This window comes from Leptonotus elevatus, chromosome 12 (genome assembly GCF_054856555.1).
Source record: "Leptonotus elevatus isolate MCC_2025b chromosome 12, RoL_Lele_1.0, whole genome shotgun sequence".
Lineage (NCBI taxonomy): Eukaryota > Metazoa > Chordata > Actinopteri > Syngnathiformes > Syngnathidae > Leptonotus > Leptonotus elevatus.
Window position 1 is genome coordinate 18,302,062 of NC_141250.1, and position 23,329 is coordinate 18,325,390.

Genomic DNA, 23,329 nt, shown 5'->3' on the forward strand with positions numbered 1-23,329 from the left:
TATGTCTGTATTGTACTGCCCCCTGGTGGCCAAAGCACACACATCAGAAGGAGCACTACAATGTCTATTTAATTATAGCAAAAAATGTGGCAAAAACTATTTAATTCTTGACAATCTATTCAATGATGTCACTAATCTGTTTTTTGAAGTACAGATACCTATTTTGGGGGGGGGCTGTAACGAGTTTTTATAGTTTACCACAGAGAATCTGTTAAAAAGTCAAAAATCTGTCAGCTCTTAGTTTTCGAAAAAACAACAACAACAACATTCCGTCTCCCACCCTGATCTTATGTCAATATGCATTAAGTTGATCTTAGACGCTTTCCTGTTTCAAATATTGTCTGTACTGTTGATAAAGACGCCCAAAAAAAACAGGGAGTATGGTGTGCTTCTCACACAACTCTTAATTAGCGAAGCCAAACAAAGTGAAGCTCATGACCACCAACATAACTCTATTTCTGGACCCGGGCTCAGACACTGTTGTTGCATACTCAAGAGCCCCTGGGACAGCACTCAAGTTACTAACACACACAGAACACTGAAAAGCCGGTACTGGAATAAAACTAAATGCAGCAATCTCAAACATTTGTTTGCCAGAGCGGATGAAAGTCAAGAGGAGGCACTTACACTACATTCCCATCTAAAGATAATACAAAGCGGGGTTAAAAGGAATGAAGCGGCAACAAAAAATACAAAATCCTCTGAAACCACTGCCACAAGTCCGCTCTCATCCTCTTTCTCGCTCGCTCTCCATCTCTCTCTTTCTCATTCTATCTATCTCTGCATCGCAGCAGCGGACGCAGCTGCTGCCCGAACAAGCGGCCAGGAGTTGGAGAAAATCAAATACCTTCTTTTCATTCTTGTCATCCATAGGTATGCGCGCCGAACCCGGGATGCCTTCTCCCAGTAAGAAGCCCAGCCTTGTCATCAGTTCCTGGGTGGCGGGGGAGGAGGAGGAGCTTGGCTGTTTCTCCACTTGCCGCTCTGGAGGACGAGACACGAGAGAGAGAGAGAGAGAGAGAGAGAGAAATAAAAAGAGAGAGAGAGAGAGAGAGAGAGAGAGAGAGAGTTAGCGCGATTCTCACTGGGGGCACACTGCCTGCCCCGCTCCCCCGAGTGCCGCTGCCAAACGCTGTGCTCTGCACCATCCAGCTGCTAATCAGGTGCCGCACGCCCCGAGAGGGAGGACGAGCACTGGAGTGTGTGTGCGTGTGATGGCAACTGCGTGAGTGTGTGTTTGCTTTCCAGGGCTTTCTGCCTGTTTACAGCGCTCACGCACGGAACCTCAGAATATCAATGAGTGGACATAGGTTTGCTGAAACACAGCAAAGTGTTTGTTCGTGTTTTTTTCTTTTTTTCACCTGCTATTTCAAACTATTCGACCCCAAAATAATAGTTTCACAAACATGGTACACAAAAATAAATTTTCGAAATAGAGTTTGCCTACAGTGGAGCCTTCGAACTCCACAAGCCCCGTCCCACAACTGTGAGACAGGATGAATTAGCGTAATGCTAATAAGTGAAAAACAAATCAGTCTCTTTAACTTTAATGTTGGATAGTGTCCATTATCTGTTCACTGTCATGCAAATCCAACAATAAATCATGCATAAATGTAAATCTAAATTATTTAAGCATACATCTAACACTGTGCCTTTTAATTAAGTTATAAATAAATAAATAAATAAAGTTAACTTAGCTAACGTGTCGATACAGAGTACAGTACTAGTACACAGCAAAATCCCCATTGTTACATTAACACTGAGAGTGTTAAATCTAACACTAGAAAGGTGTTTATATTAGTCCACACCAATGAGTGTAAATCTGACACTTATCAAAGTGTCATTTTTTCCACACTTAACCAGTGTTACTCCAACACTGCATAGTGGTAAAAATCTACACTGAGCAGTGTTGAAAGTACTCTACACTAATGTCAGTGTTAGACGTGAAATTCTGCCAAATTTCACTTAACTCTGCTGTTTAAACACTTCTGAGGGATATTGCACTAGTATCAGTGTTAAAAATGTAACTCAAACTACACTTTACTCCGGTAAATGGTAATTTACTTATATAGCTTTTTTCCTCCTTACAAGGCCCTCAAAGCACTTTAGATTTTGACTAGTGATGACGGCATCAGGTGCAACTTCCTCAAACCATTTAGTTAGCTCCGGCCTCGGCTGACTGAGGGTTGAGTGTTTGTAATTGTTGATGCTCCATAATGTGTTTAAAAAAAACAACAACAACTTTACGGCACATCATCAAATCTGCAAACTTTGTTGGAAAATAATTGTTTAAACCATTTTGAAAACGCCGTGTGGGTGGAGTCCAATGTTTAAGTCCACCCGACATGGCGGCACACCTCGAACTGCACTCTGCATCCAGGGCTACTTGACCACACTCCGTTTAAATGTAGTCTGTAGCACAAGGCTAATTAGTTATGGGGTGTCTCCATCAGAACACTAGGGGGCACTATGTAGAAAGAAAACCAATAAAGGATGGACTATAAGAGACGAGGGAGAACATAGATTCTGGTGGATATACAAATAGGAATACAGATGCTGTTACCTTTGTGTGCCTAATACAAAATAAACTAAAAGAAAAACAAGTCTGCTTCTTTAGAATACCACAAGTTATAAAATGAAAACTGTGACAGGACAACTATATTATTACTATTATTATGATCATGACATTTTTTTTCTTTAAAAGGAGTCACTTAGTCTTATTGCCGTTGAGTGCAAAAATGTCTGCAAATCATGACGTCATTCAGCAGATGGTTTTTGTAGCTCTTGGGGGGGGGAAAAAAAGTGTATATATTCCTTACTGTCGCTTTTAAGATTCAGGCAGAAAGCCAATGCAAATAAGTTATCATTTCCATCCACTGCATCGTGTAAGCTGCTCAAGTACGGAATATGAAAGACAAATCAGACAGAAGAACAGATGGGAGGAGAGAGACGGAGGCAGACGTCCAAAGTACACAAGCTTATTACGCTGCTCTCCATCATCAACTCTCCCCCCTTTTTGCCTTCATTTGCTCATTCTTCCGAAGCCCTCCGCCTTCTTCTTCTCTTCTTCTTCTTCAACTTGCCGCTGGCGGTGAATTTGATTAAATGCGAGCCTGTCCAGTGGCAGAGTAGTCGCAGAAAATTCCACAAATTAAAAAGTAATTCAGCCGAGATTCACACATGCAACGCTGGCATGAAAATGCCCTTGAAGAGAAAAGCTGCTCTTTAGTTGCCAACTTGTTTATGTTCAATAACTTGCCGGCTTGTTAAAGTGGATGGTTCTTGAAATTTGAAAGACTGAACTGAGAGTAATAACTGTGCATTTTGAAACATTTCAATGGGCTGGGCTCCAGAGGTGGGTAAGTAATCAAAAACGGTATTTAAGTACTGTTCCTTTAGAAGATTATGACTCAAGTAAAAGTGAAAAGTAGCATCTTCAAATATTGTCCAACATTAAACAATAATGAATTGAATATTTATAAAATAAAGTACATGATCTGCTGTAGGATCTACCGCTAGAGCATTACAATTAGCGTAATAAACAAAAGTGTAGATGGCCAGGGCCTTCACTTAAATATATCAGATTAATATACGAGCGTAATAAAAGTGACCACCGACGGAGGTAATGCAAGCGATGCCGCGCCCTCAACAAGGACAGAAGAAGCCTTCGCATCTCTTTATGGATTCTCTTCAGCAGAATGAAATGACGACATTAACATTATGCCGGAGCATAAATGAACATGAGATTTACAGACTTTGGGATGGCGGTATCTTCCAGAAAATGGACCATGGCTCAACCGTTCACCAAGTTTAATGAAACATCGGGCTGGGTATGATTGCCTTTAAAGGCTCTAATGAACTCCTCTCTCCTTGATGAATGCCGGTTATTAACTGACCCCGTGTGAGTGCCCACGTGACGACGTCGGGCGCATTCAGCACATTTGAAGCTCCTCTTTTTCTGCCTTGCCACAATGAAATGTAGAAATTTGGCAATAAAAGTGGAATCAAAAGTGAATTTAGTGCATATAGAGGCAATCTTTCTCCTTTATGGCGCTTCCGCAACACGATACGACCTGAAAGATGACTGCCTCGACTGGTATAACAAAATGATATTATTTAGTTTAGTCGTCGAGATTTGGCCATTCTTTAAGAAATGGAAAAAAACAGAATGGCTTTAGTTTCTAGTAATTCTAAGGAACGCGTGAGAGCGACAACACAAAACAAACCGTTTACAAGCATGTGTGAAATGCGTTGCGTTGCAATGACGGAAGAATGAAGAAGGATGGAGGATAAAGGCGGGAATACACAAGCTCCTAAGAGCTGTCTCTCGGCCCTCTCCCTGCTGAGAATACAATCCAGCCGGTGCTCATTAGCAGCTGGAGTTTCACTAGCCCGAGAGTGGGGCCGCTTTAATGAAGCCTCCGTGAGAACATGCATCCTGCCCTCCTCGTTTTGAGTTTAAAGCTACCAGGTGATGAGTCCCCTGAAACAATTACTGCGCGCTCTCATGTCTGTTAGCGCAAGCAAAAATGGTGCCCGGTGACACGTTGCGCCATAAATAGGTTGAATGTTGATAGAATCAGAATTGAGGGATCAGCCTGTGAGGCGTTTAGCCCGACTGATATTGATTTTTTGAGGCAGATGGCGATTACGATAGTTGGCAAAATAAAATTCCTATAGTAGAATAAATGGCCAATTAGTCAAAACAAATATTTTATGAATAAAATAACTTCCTCTTTGGTCCTTTACAACAATAAAGATATAAATTACAGGCAGACACATTTAACAGTTTTACAATACTTTGTCCTTTAGTATTTGTTTTACTTTGTTATAACAGAGAGGGAAAAAAATCAGCAGATATTTTTTGTGAATGTTATTATCTTTGTCTTATGTTGTAATCTACTAATATGTAAGTAAAAAAAAAAAGAAAAAGCTAACGATGGGCTGATTTTAAAAGAGCTCATATTGGCCGATTAACTCGGTCAACTGATTAATCGGTCGGGCCCAACAAGAGACAAATAACACTTCATTAGACATGATGGTGGTGTTTGATCCGCTAAAATAAGCAGCGGAGATAATAAAATCTTCACCACGTGAGAAAACTTGCAGCCAAACTATCAGACATGAATTAATATCAACAAATAACCTAAAAGGCCACGGCAAGACATTGAATGATCACTACCCCCCCAAAAAACAAAATAAATTACAGCCCATTCATCTGCGCTGCTATATATATACATAATTCATTCCAGAATGCTAGATATGGCATTAAGGCTGATTAGAAGTTCTAAGAAGCGACAATGGATGATGATTTGACAACTATGCAGTCTTTTATAAATGGTTTGCACAGCTGCTTCAGACATTTAATCCTACATAGAAGAAAAAAAAATCCATCAATATGAAGACATATGAATCAGTGAAATAAACATATGCACATTGCCGCAACGTTGCATTATATTGGTGGTGGAATCAGAAATGCACGGCTGGAGATGACCACACATTCTCCATTTTCTAACAAGCAGGTTAGAAAAAAAAAGTTTGTTTCCTTCCATCATGGGATCCACTGCATGACAAGACATGAATCAACAAAAATGATAAGGCTCTGTTTGGAACAAATTCAATTAACAGCAGAAGAGCAATAACAAAATCAATGCATTCACATTCAATGGAAGCATTACTAAGTCATAACATTGAGTGTTAGGAATAATGGAGCCATAATACTTTTTTAAGACCGAGCACAAGTACTTGTTTGAGCCTGGATCTCATTGGAAGTTGTGAGAGAGCATCACGATTGACGGGGCCCTTACGTTCAGTTGATTGACGGAGACAGCGCTGCGAGAGCACAGCTGAAAACCGTTGACCGGCAGTTAGAAATCCACCTGTGCACTCAAACACGCAGACACGCATTTAAAAGAAATGTAAATGCATCCCTAAAATTAAAAAGCACATTCACGCACATACTCCGGAAACTCGATCCCACTCTCAAAAGACACAGCTACGCGAGACAAATCTACTGTAGGTCAAACACATGTTTCCTTTTCTTGGCCCTGCCGCTTCAACAACAACTGGAAACTTGACCAGACTCAAACACAAAGAAATGAATGGATTCAACCTCATCGCATAAACTGTAATCATACACGAGTGTGGCCGGAAATTCAAGTGAGATACACAATAAGGCCGAAAAGTGACAAGAGGTCAAAAAGACATTCATCATTCCTTGTGGGACCTTTTAATATCTTATACAAAGCTTCTTCTAAACTCAAGTTGGGCAACTCTACAAAAAGACGCTTCACCATCTTCAATCATTCAGGACTCATGCCTCAAACTTTAAAAAGAGTTTACAAGGCTTTTGTACAAACACGAACCTCGTTCCACAAGCCGACAGTGTCAAAACGTGACATTCAATGAAAGTGGCAAGCCACAGAGAATCGCTTAATGTTTTTGTGTTTTTAATAGTAAATTGTGCAGCTGGGACTATATTATTGCACTTCTGAACAATTGGCAGGCCCGCGTGAGCTGTGTGGAAATATATTTTTCTGCAAAAATTTTAAACCTTCCCTAACGATGAGTTTTCTTTTAATATTGTGAAACACAATTTATACAAGAACCCTCTAAAAAAAAAAACCGTAGTCATTATGTTCAATTTTGTCCACAAATTTTTTATTTTTTTTTAAGCGATTATGCGCGCATATTGCTACGCACAGGATCTTGCATTGCAGCTGTGCTGTTGCAATTCAACATCATTAGCTTTTATATAGTACCTCATTGCGCATAAAGAGTAGCATAAGTTACTTGCTGCTGTCATTTCCCAGCAGTAAACTACTTTTGTGAGGGGGGTCCGCTTATTTAACAGCTGCAGGTGGCTGCTTTAATAGGCCGCAGGTAGCTTGCTGACCTTTCTTCAGTTCTGTGACTTACAGTAAATGCCAGGTAAGTAGAACCTCTTAATTGAAATCCCCTCAAGGGTTCAACAATTAAGATGTAATTCCCACCAAACATTTATGGGAAAATCTGTCTCAAGTTGAACATTTGCTTTGGAGTAAGACAACCGAACAACTGCAAAAGCTGAACTCAACAATGAAGTACATAAACACTTGAAAATCATGAACATACAGCACGTACAAACCTCATATTACCAGACAGTGTGGCGCTAAAAGCCTTTAAATGAAATCATAAAAAGGGACATTATAAAAACATTGTGCAATGACTTACCTTCCTCCAATTAAACCAACTCCATATTTCCATGAAAAGAAAATCTGGAGCTCCCAAAAGTTACAGTATCTCCCTGAAGAGTGCCAGCAAAACAGCATGCAGCTGTCATGAGGTAACATTTATCCCGCCTCCACTATCTGCTGATAGCCCCACTCCAAGCCTAAACAACGCTCTGAAGTGAGCTGAATGTCAAGACACACCCCCCCTTAAGCTTTGGTATACAACAGTCGCTACTTTCTGTGAGAACGCGCCATGTGCAGCCCACTTTTCTGCGATGCCTTGTGCTTGAAGATAACGCGACCTGCATCGTCACAACAACCTGCAGGGAGCATGTGAGCCTCCTTTGGCTAAAATCGCAAAACAAAGTATTACTCCAAACACACACAGCTGTTGACGCAAAGGAGGACGTATAAATGGGGAAGAGAATCCAAAGTCGAACGCCCTTTGACAACCTTTGTGTACGTTACATCCATTAATTTATCGAGATCATTATCAAGTCATGAGGAGATGCTTGCACCAGACAATTCCTTCATTCAATTCATTTTATTGTCTGGTCGTTATAAAATATGTATTTTAGGAATAATAAGAAAAGAGAAAAGACAGAAGATTGCCATTCATTTCATGTTATTTTAAGGAAATACTACATAACTGTATATTTATATATATAACTATATCGGGATATACTGTACATTATTGGGATATAAAATCATCTATATGGGGATATTGATATTAAATTTGTACATATTTCCTGAAACAACTTACTTTTGCTTAGTTTTACAGTACCTTTATTAAACACTGACGTTTTATATTGTATTTTTTAATTCACTACATGGCAGGATTTAGAGCTTTGAATGTTCAATAAATAACTAAGTAAAACTGCCTACCACAAATCACAACTTACACAATTGCATATCTACGATAAAAACACACACACATTGTTAGCCGACCACTGCAAGTTACAATGAATTCTAAACCCTCCACAGGTGGTCAACAAATGACCCAGCCACTGATGCACTTTCAATCACTTTATTAAACAAATAGTAACAACATCAATAATTACATGGTCATAACAGACGCCAAGTCATTCAACACGCAAGCTGGCTAACGGGATAGCGAGTTCACAGTTTGCAGCCCGCCAACTCAACACTCATTCACTGACTCCCACATCACTCACCAGGCCAGGCTCTGCCTTTTAAAGCCACACACATTCAAAGTCACAGATAGTACAGTATAGAATTGGGCAAACCTAAGAGGACAAGAATAACACCTACACATCACACGCATATTTTGTATTGGTATTATGCATAATGTATATAAATAATAAAACAAATATGTAATATGGTCCCTACGTTGTGGATTTGTGTCGATCATATGGAGTTCTGGAACCTAACCCCCACTATAAACGAGGGCCTAACTTCTTATTTGTTTTGCAAGTTGCTTAGAAGTCCACCAGCATCACCTTCCAAATTGTGCTCAACGTTGGCGCATCCGCTGTAACCATAAAGGCTTACCTCACGCAAAAATGTGGAAACAAAACCACATGTGCATGCACAGTTCCTGAGAAACTTGTTACTGAAGTCATGACATTAGTGAGTGAACGCAGCGCTTGAGTGAGACAATGCGTCCCCGCCGCACACTGGAAAATGGACTCCTCTGTAATACAAACACGCGCTTTCAAATAAACACGGCACCCTGCTGTTTGTTTAAGGGGTTGCATGCACGGGATTGGCCTCAGACACTGTGGTGGTTCCATGGACCATTCATGTTGGAACTGATACAGCCCTTGCATTGTGGAAACCCCATGACCAGTATAAGGCTGAAAATCTACTTGGGCTTTTGGGGCACATGTAACTATGCAAGTACGCTGCTGTTTTGTATTTCAAATTCTAAAGTAGAATGCAAAGCAATCACTGAAGGAAAGATTCAAAACTAAAACTCACCATTGCGGGTCGACTCCTTGTTCTCGCCCACTTTCCTTAGCGCTGAAACAATGGCATCAGAAGGGACGCGAGGACTCTCCACATACTTGGGCTTCCTGACTGGACCTGCCGGCGTGAACCAAAGAGATAGAGAGATAGAGACCGAGTGAGAGGGAGAGCGAGGGAGTGAACAAGAGGGCAGGAGGGAGAGGAAAAAGAAAAGCCAAGACGAGAGGCGTCAGAGAGAGAGAGAGAGAGAGAGAGAGAGAGAGAGAAAAGAGGGAGAGAGGGTTATTGCTGAATTAACATGTTCCAGATGGGATGAGAGGTGGTGGTGTCTCAGTTGGACTGGCTTGGCCATACTCCGGTGCTAACAAAAACTATCACACGCACAAACACAGACACACTGTCGCACACGCACACGCACACAGTGTCGATAGCAGCTTTGGTCTGTCTGACAATCCCAGAAATTGTCTGCGTGGCTCGAGACTCCCGGTAACGGTGCTAGCCTGTGCTCTGGGAATTTAACCGACGACAGGAAACCACAGCAATTAGCCTCTTAGCGAACTTTTTTTTCTTCTTTTTAACAAGAGATTGAACACACATGCACTGCTGGGGATGGGAGGAACAACAAACAGTCTAGCATTTTTTTTTCCTTTGAGCTACCCTACAAAAGTATGCCCTCCTATTGCTGTGAGGATACATTCGAAAAGATTCAAGCGCAGGTGTTATGGGGCGGGTAGATCTGGGACAGTCGTACAGGGCTTTGATGAGAGTCATTAGCGAGTAGCTAAGGTCAAATGACTGCTCTGTTCCCTCTGGCTAGTAACATGACAGAATTAGAAAATCCCAGACCAGCACAAGAAAGTGTCAGCTCCTCAACCACATCTTCAAATCTTCAAGGATGGGCATAATAACCACTTTAGCCAGGGCTGATATTGCCCCCAAATTGACGCATTGTGCCTCTAAACTTTGAACTCATTGCTCACGTGCAACCAGCAAATATGTTGCTTTATAATAAAATAAAGTCGACCAAAAGAAACGGAATTAAAAAACCCTGTCCAAGCATTCCCTCCCCTTTATTATTATTTTTTTTTTAAGTGACTTTGTGTTTGGTTAGCACAGTTCAGGCTCTGGCCTTCCTCTGTGGAGTTTGCATGAACAATGAATTGACGCCCTGAAAATAATTGGGATTGTAATCGTGTATAGATGCCACAAAATGCCAGCAAAGAAATCAAGCTGGAGAGGCCCTTAAAGCACCAACAATATGCATATAGCGTGTATTGTACACAATAATGGACACATGTTCCATAAACGACTATTTAGTAGTTCAATTCTTCAACACAAAAAAAAACTGTCTGTGAGGCGCACCAATAGCATTAGCAGGATGAATGGATAGATAACGAGATGGTTGGATGGATAGATAGATACATACCAGACAGACAGACAGATGTGTCACATTGCACTGCTTTAAATTCATCGATATTCGATCGATGTGCTACATCAAAGATTAGGCTAATGTACTGAGTGGTGGCAAATATTTGTGAAGTGGAATGATGATGAGGTGTTTACACTAGCAGGACAAACCAGCAAGCAAGCTAGACTAAAAACTATACCACCAAACCAACAACTCTTGAGGAGCTAGATATGAAAAAGCACACCAACCTTGCGTCCAGACAGATGAGCAACAATTAATTAGGGACAAAAATACTATGAAAGTCATGGAGTTAAAATGTTTTTGTGAATGGAATGACTGTACTGTATATGCAACCCAGACGTAACGGAGAGATAAGGCAGGATGGTGATGAGAACCATTTCCTAATACCGCAACTAATACCACTTCCTCCCTTCTTTTGCAAAAAAAAAAAGAAAAAAAAAAGGCATCCTTGGAATCAGATAAAACAAACCCCTTGAACTCGAGCCGCAATCACCAAAGCAGAGGTTGGGGGGGGGGGGGGGGGGTGACAAGAGAAGGGAGGCTACTGCCATGTGAGTTTAAAAGTGAGCCAAAAGCAGAGAGTCGGCTAAGTTGGACTCACAGTGCCATCTATGGATGTGCAACATGAAACGCACACGATGAGTAGCAGCATTCTCATAGCCCGAGGGAACTTTGGAGCGAGAGCTGCTGCCGTCTTGCTTGTTAGCACACACGAGGCCAGTCAGAACAAAGAAACAAATACAGCTGGTCAGAGCTCAAGGCAGTCTTGCTGGTGAACACACAAACAAGCTTTACTTGAGTTGGTTTGAATCCAAATGAGATTCTACAGCGCTAACTCTTAACCCCGACCAATCTTCATCCATGGCTGGTCAGGCACATCCTATTACCCAATAGTCACATCGTTCCAATTAAAGTGAGAGAGAAAAATATATACTACACGTGTTCTGAATGCATTTCATCAAGAAACAGCAATGTACTGTCGGAATAATCTCAACCATATGTTAAGTTCGTGTTTGGTTTACACAACAACGAGCACAGGATTCACGCTTCAAACAACAAACATGTGGCTAGTTGTTGGAGTGCAGGTGGTTTTAGGACCCATCTCAGGGCAGCAAAGTTCAATTCAGTCAATCTGTCTCGATTCAAATGATCTGCCTTTGTCGATATCTCCAGTGCCAGTGGTATCATGTGAAGGAAGATTATTTGTGTTGAATATGAATAAAATGAATATGCAGAGGTGGCAAATCCAAGTCCAGAAAGTAAAAACCTTGCCACAGTTTGGCTATAGCCCCAGGTGGTAGCCAGCTAGCTCCCTAGCTAGCTCCCATGGTGCTTGTTTACCTGCTAGGGAGCTAGCTAGCTAGCACAAGGGGCTAAAGCCAAACTGTGGCAGGGTTTTTACTTTCTGGACCTGGATTTGCCACCTCTGTGAATATGGTTTGCTTATGTGACATGGATCCATGATCGTGTACATGGTAGATGAATGGTGTTTTTTGGTTTCCGTTTTAAATGCTTTGTCGCCATTTTGTGGCATCTATACACATTAACAAACCCCTTTCTGGGGGTGGCCTTAATTATTCAGCTCGGTCCCTATCCCCCACAAATATTGTCCGTTCACTGCTGCCCATTCATTAGTTGACAGAGAACTGAATGAACAGAAAGAGAGCTGGATGATTTCATCGCAGCGCTTCTTAACAGGTGCCGTCAGCATGTCACTGAACTCGTATGATTCGCGGGCATAATTACACGCTGGCAAGGCATGATGTCACACTGTTTAGTGTAGCAGACACAACATCTCGCCTACATACCCTGCGGTGGAAATGTGTGTCTGGTTTACATGATACAAAACTGAGCTAAATCATACCACTTGGTGTCAACGTGGCTAAAAGGCTCAGTTCTCGGTTCGAACTCAAAATACGTTCCAATTTAGCTGAAGGATTGTAAACAATAAAAACATAGCATTCCTTACTTTAGGTAAAACTTCAGTGTGATGTGAAAACGGTACCTAAAATATGGCTACATAAATATGTCATACCAATGAATGATTGGCAGATGATTGTCACTTTTTGTGGAATGGAATTAGAGAAACACAAAAACCGCTTGTCCTTGAATAAAAACCAACCCATGTGCCAAAAAGAAAGACACAAAATATTCGATTTACTATTCCAGACAGCACTGTGTTGAGCTGAAACCAACATTTTCCAGCCAAACTCAGAGATGTGTGGTATGAGATCAAAAATGTAATATCTGGTTTGAAAAGGTGCAGGTTGAAATGACCGCCTGTAACAAGAGTGGTCACATAGAGTGTACCACGCCGCAGCCACATTATTGGATGTATCAGAAAATGGATATGCGGGGGATGCTACTCAGGAGACAGCATCCTGCCATCACATCTCAGCATTCTATCTCAAAACTCAGATGTGACAAATCAAATGTCGGGACTTGCCCCCTGTTGAGAGAACAAATTCCGATTGCTTTATTCTGAGTCGTGATACTGAGCAGAGAGAGCTTGTGAAGACAAGAAAACACAAGCAGAGGGAAACAACATGTTTATTTACAATGTGTCAGAAAAGAACAGGTGATATGAAGCGATTAGAGGTGGTTACAAGCGCCCGCAGCTTTAGAATTAAAAAGCATCTTGACAAAATATAAACACTCTGAGCTTATTATCCCCCCCCCCATCCAATGGCCATCAGAGAACACCTTGTTCTAGCATTATCCCATTCCTCCCGATATTCCCCAGGATGGACTCTTGACCTTGTTACATTTCATTTCACAATGAGACAGTCCATCACCTTTACACAGTAAATGGAATGGCAGCAGTGGTTACAAGTGCCATCTTTATGTCATAGCTAACACTCGCTATGCTCGATTCCGATTCAGATTGATTGTGACTTAAACGTCTTATTGTGCGTGTGACTCCCGGCTAATTGATCTACTAAGCGCATAATCCATTATCCGCAGGGTTTGCTGAAGTCGGGGAAGCATTACAGACGCAGCGCTTTGTGTTTTGGTGTGTGACGTGATTGATGATTCATTTGCTTCTAACAGCCAGACATATTGCCATTATACCCTCAGGCTGCGGCAATTTCCACACTTCACAGCTGTGAGATTGTGACTAAACTAAACTGTATGCTTAACAGTCAAAACTGAACTCACGCATGCATGCTCTTTGATAACTGCCTTCACTGGTATCATGTGTATTTTCCCCAATAATGCTATTGCAAAAAAAAAAAAATATATATATATATATATATTTTATTTTAAACAGAGGAACGTCATCATAAACTATTTCTTCTGTCTTTGAGCTCTTCTGGTAACGACACTGCACTAGTCTAAATATGGTATTCTGGTTAATAATGTGTTAAGTAGCAAAATCTGGCAGTTCTTATCAATAACAGAAGGCGGCCATTTTACCACTTGCTGTCGACTGAAAATGACATCACAGTTGCTCAGGTCTCATGTAACAACCAATCACAGCTCAGCTTCAGAAAACAGGTGAGCTGTGATTGGTGGTTGCCTGAGCCCTGAGCAACTGTGATGTCATCTTCAGTCAATAGCAAATGGCAAAAAGACCGCCCCCTGAGATGGATAAGAAGGGCTGGATATTGCTACATAAATCATATTCCATAAATGTAATATTAATTAGAATGTCGTGTTTAGACTAGTGAGGTCACATATAGTGTATTATTGTGAAGAAGTGTTTAAAGTTGACTTCCCCTTTAATTGGACATGCATTCCAAGGCTCACAGTTTAGTCAGTTTCTCAGGCGGAATGTGAATTGGGATCGATTAACCAAAAAAAAAAAAAGTGGCCTTACTCATAAAAGGCAAGCAAGTGTTCGTTCATTCAAGTGAAGTGGAGCACAGTGTTGAAATTTTCCCTCGGTGCCCATCAAAGCAACTGTCTCAAAAAGGTTTCCGCAGCATCGCAAGATCTTTCACAGTTCGGCACACCGAAAGACATCCATTATCCCCCAAAGGGACGTCTGGTGAGTGTGACGGGCCCAAAGGTGACTTCAGCAGAGCACTGAAGTGGCAGGCATCGTTCTCTTGATAAAATGAAGCAAAAACGAACTGCGCTCGTTACAGAGTTCTGCAAGAAATGTGCCAGACTGCAAGTTTTTGAGCTAAAATGGAAAAAATAAAACTTGTGAAATGTAACAGTTTGAAAAACGTTGTCGATTGCATCAGTGATGAGGTGAGTAGGTCACAAGGATTTTTTTTAGATCCATTTATGTGATTCACACTCGCCAGTATAAATGTCTTTAAGAAGATTTTTGCCACCGTCAGCATAGTTGACAAGGCTAGGCTACAGCGCAACAAATAACCTGCATAATGTATACTCCCTGGTGTACATGGTCTCGACAGTTTGATGGATAGTATTACATCCCCATTAATGGAAATGAATTCTATTACTATTCATGGAGGGAACATATTTGATTACATTGTAAGCATTTGATAAATATAATAATACAACAGTTTCTATGACAATTCTGCCTTTACAAAGACACAAATTCTGAAATATTACATTGTGCAAGTGTATCCAAGCAAGTGCGGTTTATGCACAATGCTCATATAAGTCATTCCCGGCCACTGTATTTGCCAGCTGCCTCAGGAAGGAAATGGAATAAACCAAGAACAGCACTGAGGCGCTGGTATGCCGGCGACAACCGGGAAATAAGAACAAAGGCGACAAACAAATGAGCCTACAAGACCGGACAGAACTCGAGAAACTAAATACACATTGGAATGAGACAATGAGACACAGGTGGCTCGGGCATGGCGGCTGACGGGAGTCTGAACGGTCAGCCGCACTGGTCAGAAAATGGCGGACAAGTCTGAACTTTAAAAAAGTAATTACGGACCTAGAATTGTGGCTGTGAAGTCACACAGCGTCACCATAAAAAAAAAAGTACAAATAAATAAATAAATAAATAAATGTTTTAAATCGAAGTAAAAATGAGAACCAGCCAGAGTCCGAGCAGAGCTGCTGCCTCGCCTCGGAATGCACCATGGACGGCCACAATTACACCGACAGCCCCGCTGAAATTCAATGGCAACAACACAATGAAGATACACGGTGGCCACAAGACACTCGCATGTCAGCAAATACCTATCAGAGGAAAGCTGTTTTGTTTTCCCTATCAAATTCAAGAGAACAGCGACCCAATCCGAGCAAAGCGTATTTACATATTGAATATTAATGAGAAATTCAACTGTCTTGCATCTCAGACTTTTAAAAACTCAAATGTGTGCAGTATAATATTTAAAAAATATATAAAATAAATATATTTGTGGCAACAAATGAAAATTGACCCAAATAATTTAAACACACTTTTGAAATTGCACAGTAACGTATTACAGCCATAGGAGGTCACTGTGGGGACATGAATGTCAATGGAAACATCAGTGGGAAGATCAACTCTGACAAATGTTTCAATAAGCAACTCTGAAGCTAATTTATGAAGTCGCTAACTGCATTCCGACACATTCACGACAAAGGTTTCAGGTTTTCCATAAGTGATCTATGACCTGTGCGTGGGTCTTTGATTCATTCAGACAAAATGCCCTTACTTACTCAGGTCTTTGAAAGGCTTGTAAACTATTAATCCTAAACAACCAAGGTGCTGGTCAACACATGGCAGACTTGTGTGTTTCATGGCTTAGCTGATCAAAGCGGTGGCAGCCAGCGCCACCGGGACTTTTCAGCTCAGGCATCCATCAAACTCCCACTTAAACTCAAATGCTCAGTTCGCTGTTGTACTCTCAGAGGTTCTCATCAAAAAGAACTTTCTGAACTGCAATCGATTATCCGACGTGTCGGGAAATGAAGCCACAAAATCGCTTTCTGATGCAGTGGGGAAACCACATTCCTGTAAAACATCACTAGTTCCTAATTAAGCAAGAGCGGATAGAGTGTAGATGCATTCGAGTCTAAATACAAGGCTTGATTTGATTTATTTTATTTTATGCAAATCACTGACTTCATTTGAGGAGCAACTTTCAAATTTTGTGGAGCAATTTTTATAAAAAAAAATTCTGTCTTTTCCCCCTTTTGTTCCCCTTTTTAATTGTTTCTCCTTTTATGGGGAGCAATTATTATTATTATTTCAACCCTAAACTTTTTTTTTTCTTCTGTGAAGTCACTTTTTTTTTTTTTTCGGGACAGTGGCTCTGCATGCAAGCAACTCTCATGTCATCACACTTCCAAGACACTGTCTCTTGGAATGTGCCGGGAATCCACATCTGTGAACAGCATGTAGACGCTCCTTTGATGAATTTAGACTTCAAAATGTCGTTAACACATGCTTGTGTATTACACAAAGTGTTTTGAAGAGAAATTTGTCGTTGCACAACATTGCCATGGGTAAGAATATAATATACGTGGAATGATTCATACAGGCTGTGGCTTATTATTAAGCCCATTTGACATGGTTGGGCTGGCATAACACGACACACAGCGCATGCCTTTAATTTGAATGCATCGAAATAGACTTAAATATATTGTAGCTGTCGAGGGTGACTCGACATCAGTGAATCTTGCATCACATTATTTTCCATTTCTGCGAGTCTGACAGCAGTTATTTTATTTTCATTTTCCATACAGATGAGTGACAAAAAAATCTGTTCACAATGACCTGCAAAAGGCTAATAATTGGGCGATGCCACGTAGTAAGTGAGTAATCCCGATCCACCATTACTGTTTTGACTTTTTGCTGAGGATAAAGAATATATGACCGTAAGTATTGTTATACTGCATTATCTGCCTACATGTACTTCCGTTGAGGGTAAAAACACTGCTGCATAGATGATATTAGTTAGCCTGTCAATGGTGTTTCCCATTGTGTTTCAGCATTAGCATTAAGCTAACAGAAAAGGCAAAGCTATGTGTGTGTGTTTTTAAATACACAAAGTGTAATTCTCTTTTACTTATGTTTAGTTTGACAATAAACTTTATTAACTGGGAGTGACAATTAAACAGCTTGAAGCATCTTTTTCGTAGAATTGTTCTGCTTGTTGTGAATTGAGATGAGTTGAGTTCACTGCCACCATATAGCGCACGGATCATGTTTTATCAAGTTTTTGCTTGCAATTCAAAGCAAAAAAACTGCTTGTATTTAAAAAAAAATTCAGGTCGCTCATATCTCAAGGCAGCACTGTACTACAGCCCAAAGACAGTTTTAATGGGTTTCTATTTTTTTGTATGGTTTTGTGTACTCAAACCCCAACGCAAGACAATCGCAGCAAGCAGACACAATGTTTTCGTCGCAGAGTTGCGACATTTCCTGCAAGAAGTGTTTATTAACTGGAGGTGGAAACTCTCCTCTATGGGTTTTCACAGGTACCTGTAAGAAGAGTAGAGAAGCGTCTTTCGACCATCCCCCATTTTCTTTGCTGGCCTCCATAACATCACTGATTTGTGCATCCCTTTTCTGTCCTTTTTTTTTTTTTTTTTTATACATCCTTCAGACCCTCCCAAGTGGGCAGTTGCTGTTAATAAGCGATCCCCATTTCACCTTCACAAACCAACCCTCTTCTGTGGTTCTGCATAGAGTAGTGTGAAGTCCTTTAAGTGATTGGCTTCAAATTTATAAATTTACAATCACATAAACTTGAACAAGGTCTATCTACAAAGGCAAATCTGGACTTAAACAGCTGAACAAACTCCTACGTGAACGCCATTAGATAAGATAAAGCCATAGCATATAGTATGTGCCAGTTAACGTGACACTTCTGGGTGTAGATCAAAGCTTTAACCGGAATAAACAAACGCCAGAATTCCGCACAGATGAGCACCACATGTATGTTGACCACTTAAAGGATTTCTATCCTCTTTGTCAAGATTTCCTAGACAGAAAGCCTCAGGTTGAAACAAGTTCAGCTACAAAGGTATCCCCCCTTGCTTTGAAGGCCCAAACAGCTGCTGACAAGAAGATTCTTTGGCATGGCGGACGAAGAGAGACACATGTATTGCCAGTCAGCTGAATGTAAACACACGGTGCTGATGTAGAGAGTGTGGATTTAACATGAGGATGAGCTGAGACAGATAAGCGCACTTATAAATTATCGCCTTTTCAGACACTACAAAAAAAATGGAATTACTTGCCATTGGAGTACATATGGGCATTTGATTGTCATAGTGTTACAATAGGAGGAAACGCAACAAAAACATACCTGGAGATCTTTTGCTTGGCCGTAAAGGCAACATGTAGGATGGTCGTGGAAGAAGAGGTGAGGACGGCAGAGACATAGACGCTCCCTTGGCGAGGCTTAGTCTGAAAACATCATCCGGAACGTTAGGGTGGCCGCTGCCAAGGCCTGAGGGCAGGAGGTTTACTTCAGGTGGGAATCTTCTTTGGGCATTGTGGCTATGAACATCTCCTGTCAGAGGAAAAAGCACAGTGTTACAGTATTTCAGATTGTACAAATAGCTTTGACACCCTCGCACGCGATAACATTTTGGCTGATTGTGTCGGCTGCCACCTGCTGTAGTTCTTAAAACATATCCTTCAAAAATCATTTTGTAAGTGACCTACACGTTTCCACAACTCTAAGATTCCAGGCCACTTGTTTTTGCTTCCATGTTGAGTCTGAAGCTTGAATGCCAGGAATGTAAAGCCTTGTTTCCACTTTCCACCAAGTGGTACGGTCCAGTTTAGACGGTACGTGGTACTGCTCAGACCAGTAAACCCTGATCAGGCTTGCCTCTCAAAGCAGAGTAGGTGGGATGGCAATAACCGCATCAAGTACTTAAATAGCGTACTGTAAAATCTCACCATAGCCGGAAGCATCATCTTCAATGTTATGTTAAGACACAGGGGAAGGTGGATCATATAGTCATCCAAGTAAAAAAAAGAAAAAAGTATTGAATTGAAACTGAAAACTTACATTGTGCTTACTAAACTTTATGCATGTTTTATTTTTAACAGAAGCCAAGTAAAGAACTAAATTCTCTCGCACAGCCTATACAGATGATTTACTGTAACGCCAAATGTGCTAATGATTTTACCGGACTGCTACTCAGCTCAGGAATCCAAGTCCAGGATGTAAAAAACAGGTTTTTCGATGCTGAGAAAATACAGTCCTGCATGGAAAGCCCATTTAAATCATGGAGCCAGCCGGGGAGCACGGTAATCAACCGTCGGGTGCCAAAGTTGCGCACTCATCATGGCTACAATTAATATGGAGAATGATCAACCTCAAGACAGCATGTAATCCCTGACTAATAATATGTCAGCATGCCCAAAGTGATTATAACAGCAGATGTGGTAAACCACAGTAATGACAATGACTTTTCAGCACAGGGTAGACTTTAGTAGACGTGCAATTGATGCCTCTGTCTGCAGTCTCACAGCAATCACAGCAGTCTCAACTACAAGCCACAAACATCTTTTAGAGTCCAGCTTCTCCCCTCGGGGGACAAGGAGTGTTGCTGGGCTGGCCGGCTAATCAGAAACAGAAAGACCCATTTTGTGCAGGCCCCTGCCACAACACAGGAGACACAAAGCTGTCCTGTGTTTTTTAAAGGACTCCTAAACAAAGATGAATGCCAGACACAGGAAGCGGAAGGGTTGCAGTAACACTTCTGCGTGGCCTCTGACATGGGGAAAAAAACCTGTGAAAGTCCCAAAGGTGTTTTAGCCAAGGCCAGGACCTGCTGTCACCCTGACCTATGAACCCCCCTCTGCATCCATATTCTCACACTGCACAGCAGCCAAAGGAACTACAGTGGTGCCTTGAGATACAAGATGAATTCATTCCGTGACCATCTTAAATCATCTTTCCCAATTGAAATCAATGGAAAGGCCATTAATCCGATCCAGCCTCAGAAGAATAAACAGCAAAAACGTTTGTAACGTGTTTTTCGCAAGATAGAGTTCACTCTTAAGTATTGTAATTATTGGGGGGGATAAAGAGTAATGATAATTAAATACAAAGTTATGGATTAAACAATTTGTGCGTCAGACAATTCAATGGGTATTGTGCTGCTAATTCTGTTGTGTGCACCATGGTCACTAGGGTGCAATATAACAGGCTGAAAAAATAAGTGAAGAAGATAGTCACAAGTTCACAGAGGCTAAAAAAAAAATATGCCTGTGAGAAATGTTATATTGTCTGCATCGTTTGTTTTCAAATATTAGCTGCTTAAATGGTTATAACACGGCAACATTAATGCTAGTTTCATTAGCCTGCCTGTGACTTATTTTAGCATTAAGCTAACAGACTATTGGAAGGCAAAGTTACAGTATACAGATTGGTCAAAGCAACAGCTCATATCATCATATTGAAAAATAAATTAAGTTTAACCACAGTTATACAATTGTACACTATGCGTAATGGCTTTATGCACAAGCAGTACTGAAAGAACTCATTTTACGGCAACGCTTGTTAAAATCTCGTAGTGGTGAGTTCACTTAAGTTGAAACACGTTTTTAGTCATGTCGCATGCAAAAGAGATTAACACAGAGTTGTAATTTGGGTGGATGGCTCTGAAAACAAGGGGGTGCCACATAAAAGCAGATCATCCAAGTGGTGGGGAACTAGCTGCAATATGTCATGGTGACAGCACTGCCATCTGACCGATACTATACGCAGAGAGACACAAGGACGGAAACTCACCAGAGCTATTTCGGTGACTTTCCTAAACCCTGGTCAGGGCAAGGCCTTCAATTTTAGGCCCTTCTGTGGTGCAGGAAATCAACCCTTTCTAATTACACACTTCTGCCCCAAGACCAAGCAAAAATGATTATAGTGCCATGCATGCTCATTACCCCTCATCAAAGTAGATGACCAAAGCCTACTAGGACATGCACAACCCATATGAAAAAGGCCAATATTTTTAAAGATACTTGTTGAAAAAAATAAGACCAAAAAAACTGAAAATCTGTCACAATCGCAGGTCAATGCAAGGCCATACTGCAACTAATGCTCTGACTCATAAGTTGACGGAGTCCTGTGTCAACGATAATGTGGTGGATATGGAGCTGCAGCCACAAAGATCTTGTGTTGAGAGCCACTAGTTATTACATTTAGGTCATTGGTGCTCACAAGTACCTCACAAGGTCTCCAAATATTGTCAATGGCAGATGCATTAGAGACAAGGAATACAAGGTGACCGAGACGATCATTTGGATACATTAGCAGTCATACACCATTTTTAAAGAAATGCTGCTCAATCTGTCAATCACAGATAATCAACTATGAAGGGTATTCAAAAGATGTTTAGTTTTCATTCATTTTACCTCTCAAAGACTTTCTACTAAATATCAGGACACTTGGCATCACTGCTGTCTGTCAGTAATATGGATTTCTGGATCTTCAGAAGAGTGCAGAACAAGCTGCAAATGTTCTTTATTTCCTACTGTTAAATCGTTAAGATTAAGGACTCATTGAAATGTGCTTTTTGATTCAGACGCAGCATTCAGGAGAGGCCTTGTAATTTTGGAGTTAACGATGGGCCACGGATCTTTACGTTGCCACCATACTAGATGCCACAAGACTGGGTTCAACATCTGCAATCTCTGATCCCTGACACAACACCGCGTTAAGAACCAGCAGTCATCTTAAGCTGATAGAACCACAAGGGTTTTGGGTTACTTTGAAAACTGCTGTCAAGCGCCACAGTATTTAGCTACATTAACACATGCCAGCAAAAACTTTGCTTAAGGCCTTAAGTAAACTGTGTCCGGAGGCAATGATGGACCATCATACAGTACTGTGGTCAAATGTGCTTTATTTTTTTTAAGGGGGAAATGGACACTGACCAAAGACTAAAATGGACCAACCGGACTGTAAGCAACAAGCGCAGAAAGGGTTCTGTCTCGGTTTGGGGGCTAAGTTAGTGCCCTTGGCAAAAGTAAATTGCACTTTTGTGATGGCACCATGTATGCCAAAACGTACACCATCAGTTTTGGAGGAAAACGTGCTACTTGCTAAACCACTTTCTGTACACACTAAAGAAGCGAAGAGAAACAGGCTGTAAGTGCTATTCTGGTCAGCCTGCAGTCCCAACCTGCCCCAAAACCTATTTCCACAAAAATAACATGTTTTAGCATATTAATTTGAAGGTTCATTTTTGACAAAACAACAACAGCTTTTATTTGTTGAAGTAACTCACTGTTCTATTAATGATTGTAGATTGCAGTGCAAGTTAATTATACAGTAAAGGCTATGAAGAAAATGAATAAAGGCTATAATTAATGCAAATTCTCTCAGGGCCCAAACAAAGCACGAAGGGGTAATTCTCCCGCTAGACTGAGTGCCAATGCGGATTCCCTGTGTACTTCCGAGACCAGGGTGACACACTGACAAAAGCTGTCATGGTTAACACACTACGACCCACAGTGGGAAGATAGAGAGAACCGGTCAACAAGGACAACAGATTGGGGGAGGGTCTTCAGGGCAAGTCTCGAATGATGATGAAGGATGGGTTAATGAGATGTTAATCTGTCTAATTAAAATATTCATTAATATGTGCTTTAAGATAAATTGGGAACAAAACAACCAGTGTTTCAAAGACAACTTCTCTCCATTTTGCCCCCCTTGTCGGTGGTGGTCCTTGTGCGTTTGTTTTGTAATAAATCCACAAAACACCTTTCCACGTTTACACCATGGCATGTCCCTTTCATCAACAACTATTAAGTTCTATTCAACTGTACCGGGACGTTCAAAGGACAACTCATCCATGCTGGTGGTCCCTGAAGAAGGAGAACACAACACAACGTGTGTTTAGCTTTCGCCTGTCAGAAATGTGAACT

At 41.1% G+C, this 23,329-nt stretch overlaps 1 protein-coding gene across 2 annotated transcripts in view; it reads right to left on the reverse strand.

Annotated features, from left to right (window-relative positions):
• The window catches only part of tanc1b (tetratricopeptide repeat, ankyrin repeat and coiled-coil containing 1b), an 89,237-nt gene that overhangs the window by 44,577 nt on the left and 21,331 nt on the right, over positions 1–23,329 (reverse strand). For both annotated transcript variants that reach the window (XM_086090797.1, XM_086090796.1), the window contains exons 3-5: positions 18,747–18,953; positions 9,153–9,257; positions 848–984 (exon numbers count right to left, since the gene is read on the reverse strand). In XM_086090797.1, the coding sequence (XP_085946923.1) occupies positions 848–984; positions 9,153–9,257; positions 18,747–18,953 (449 nt within the window). The remainder of the gene's footprint in view (positions 1–847; positions 985–9,152; positions 9,258–18,746; positions 18,954–23,329) is intronic.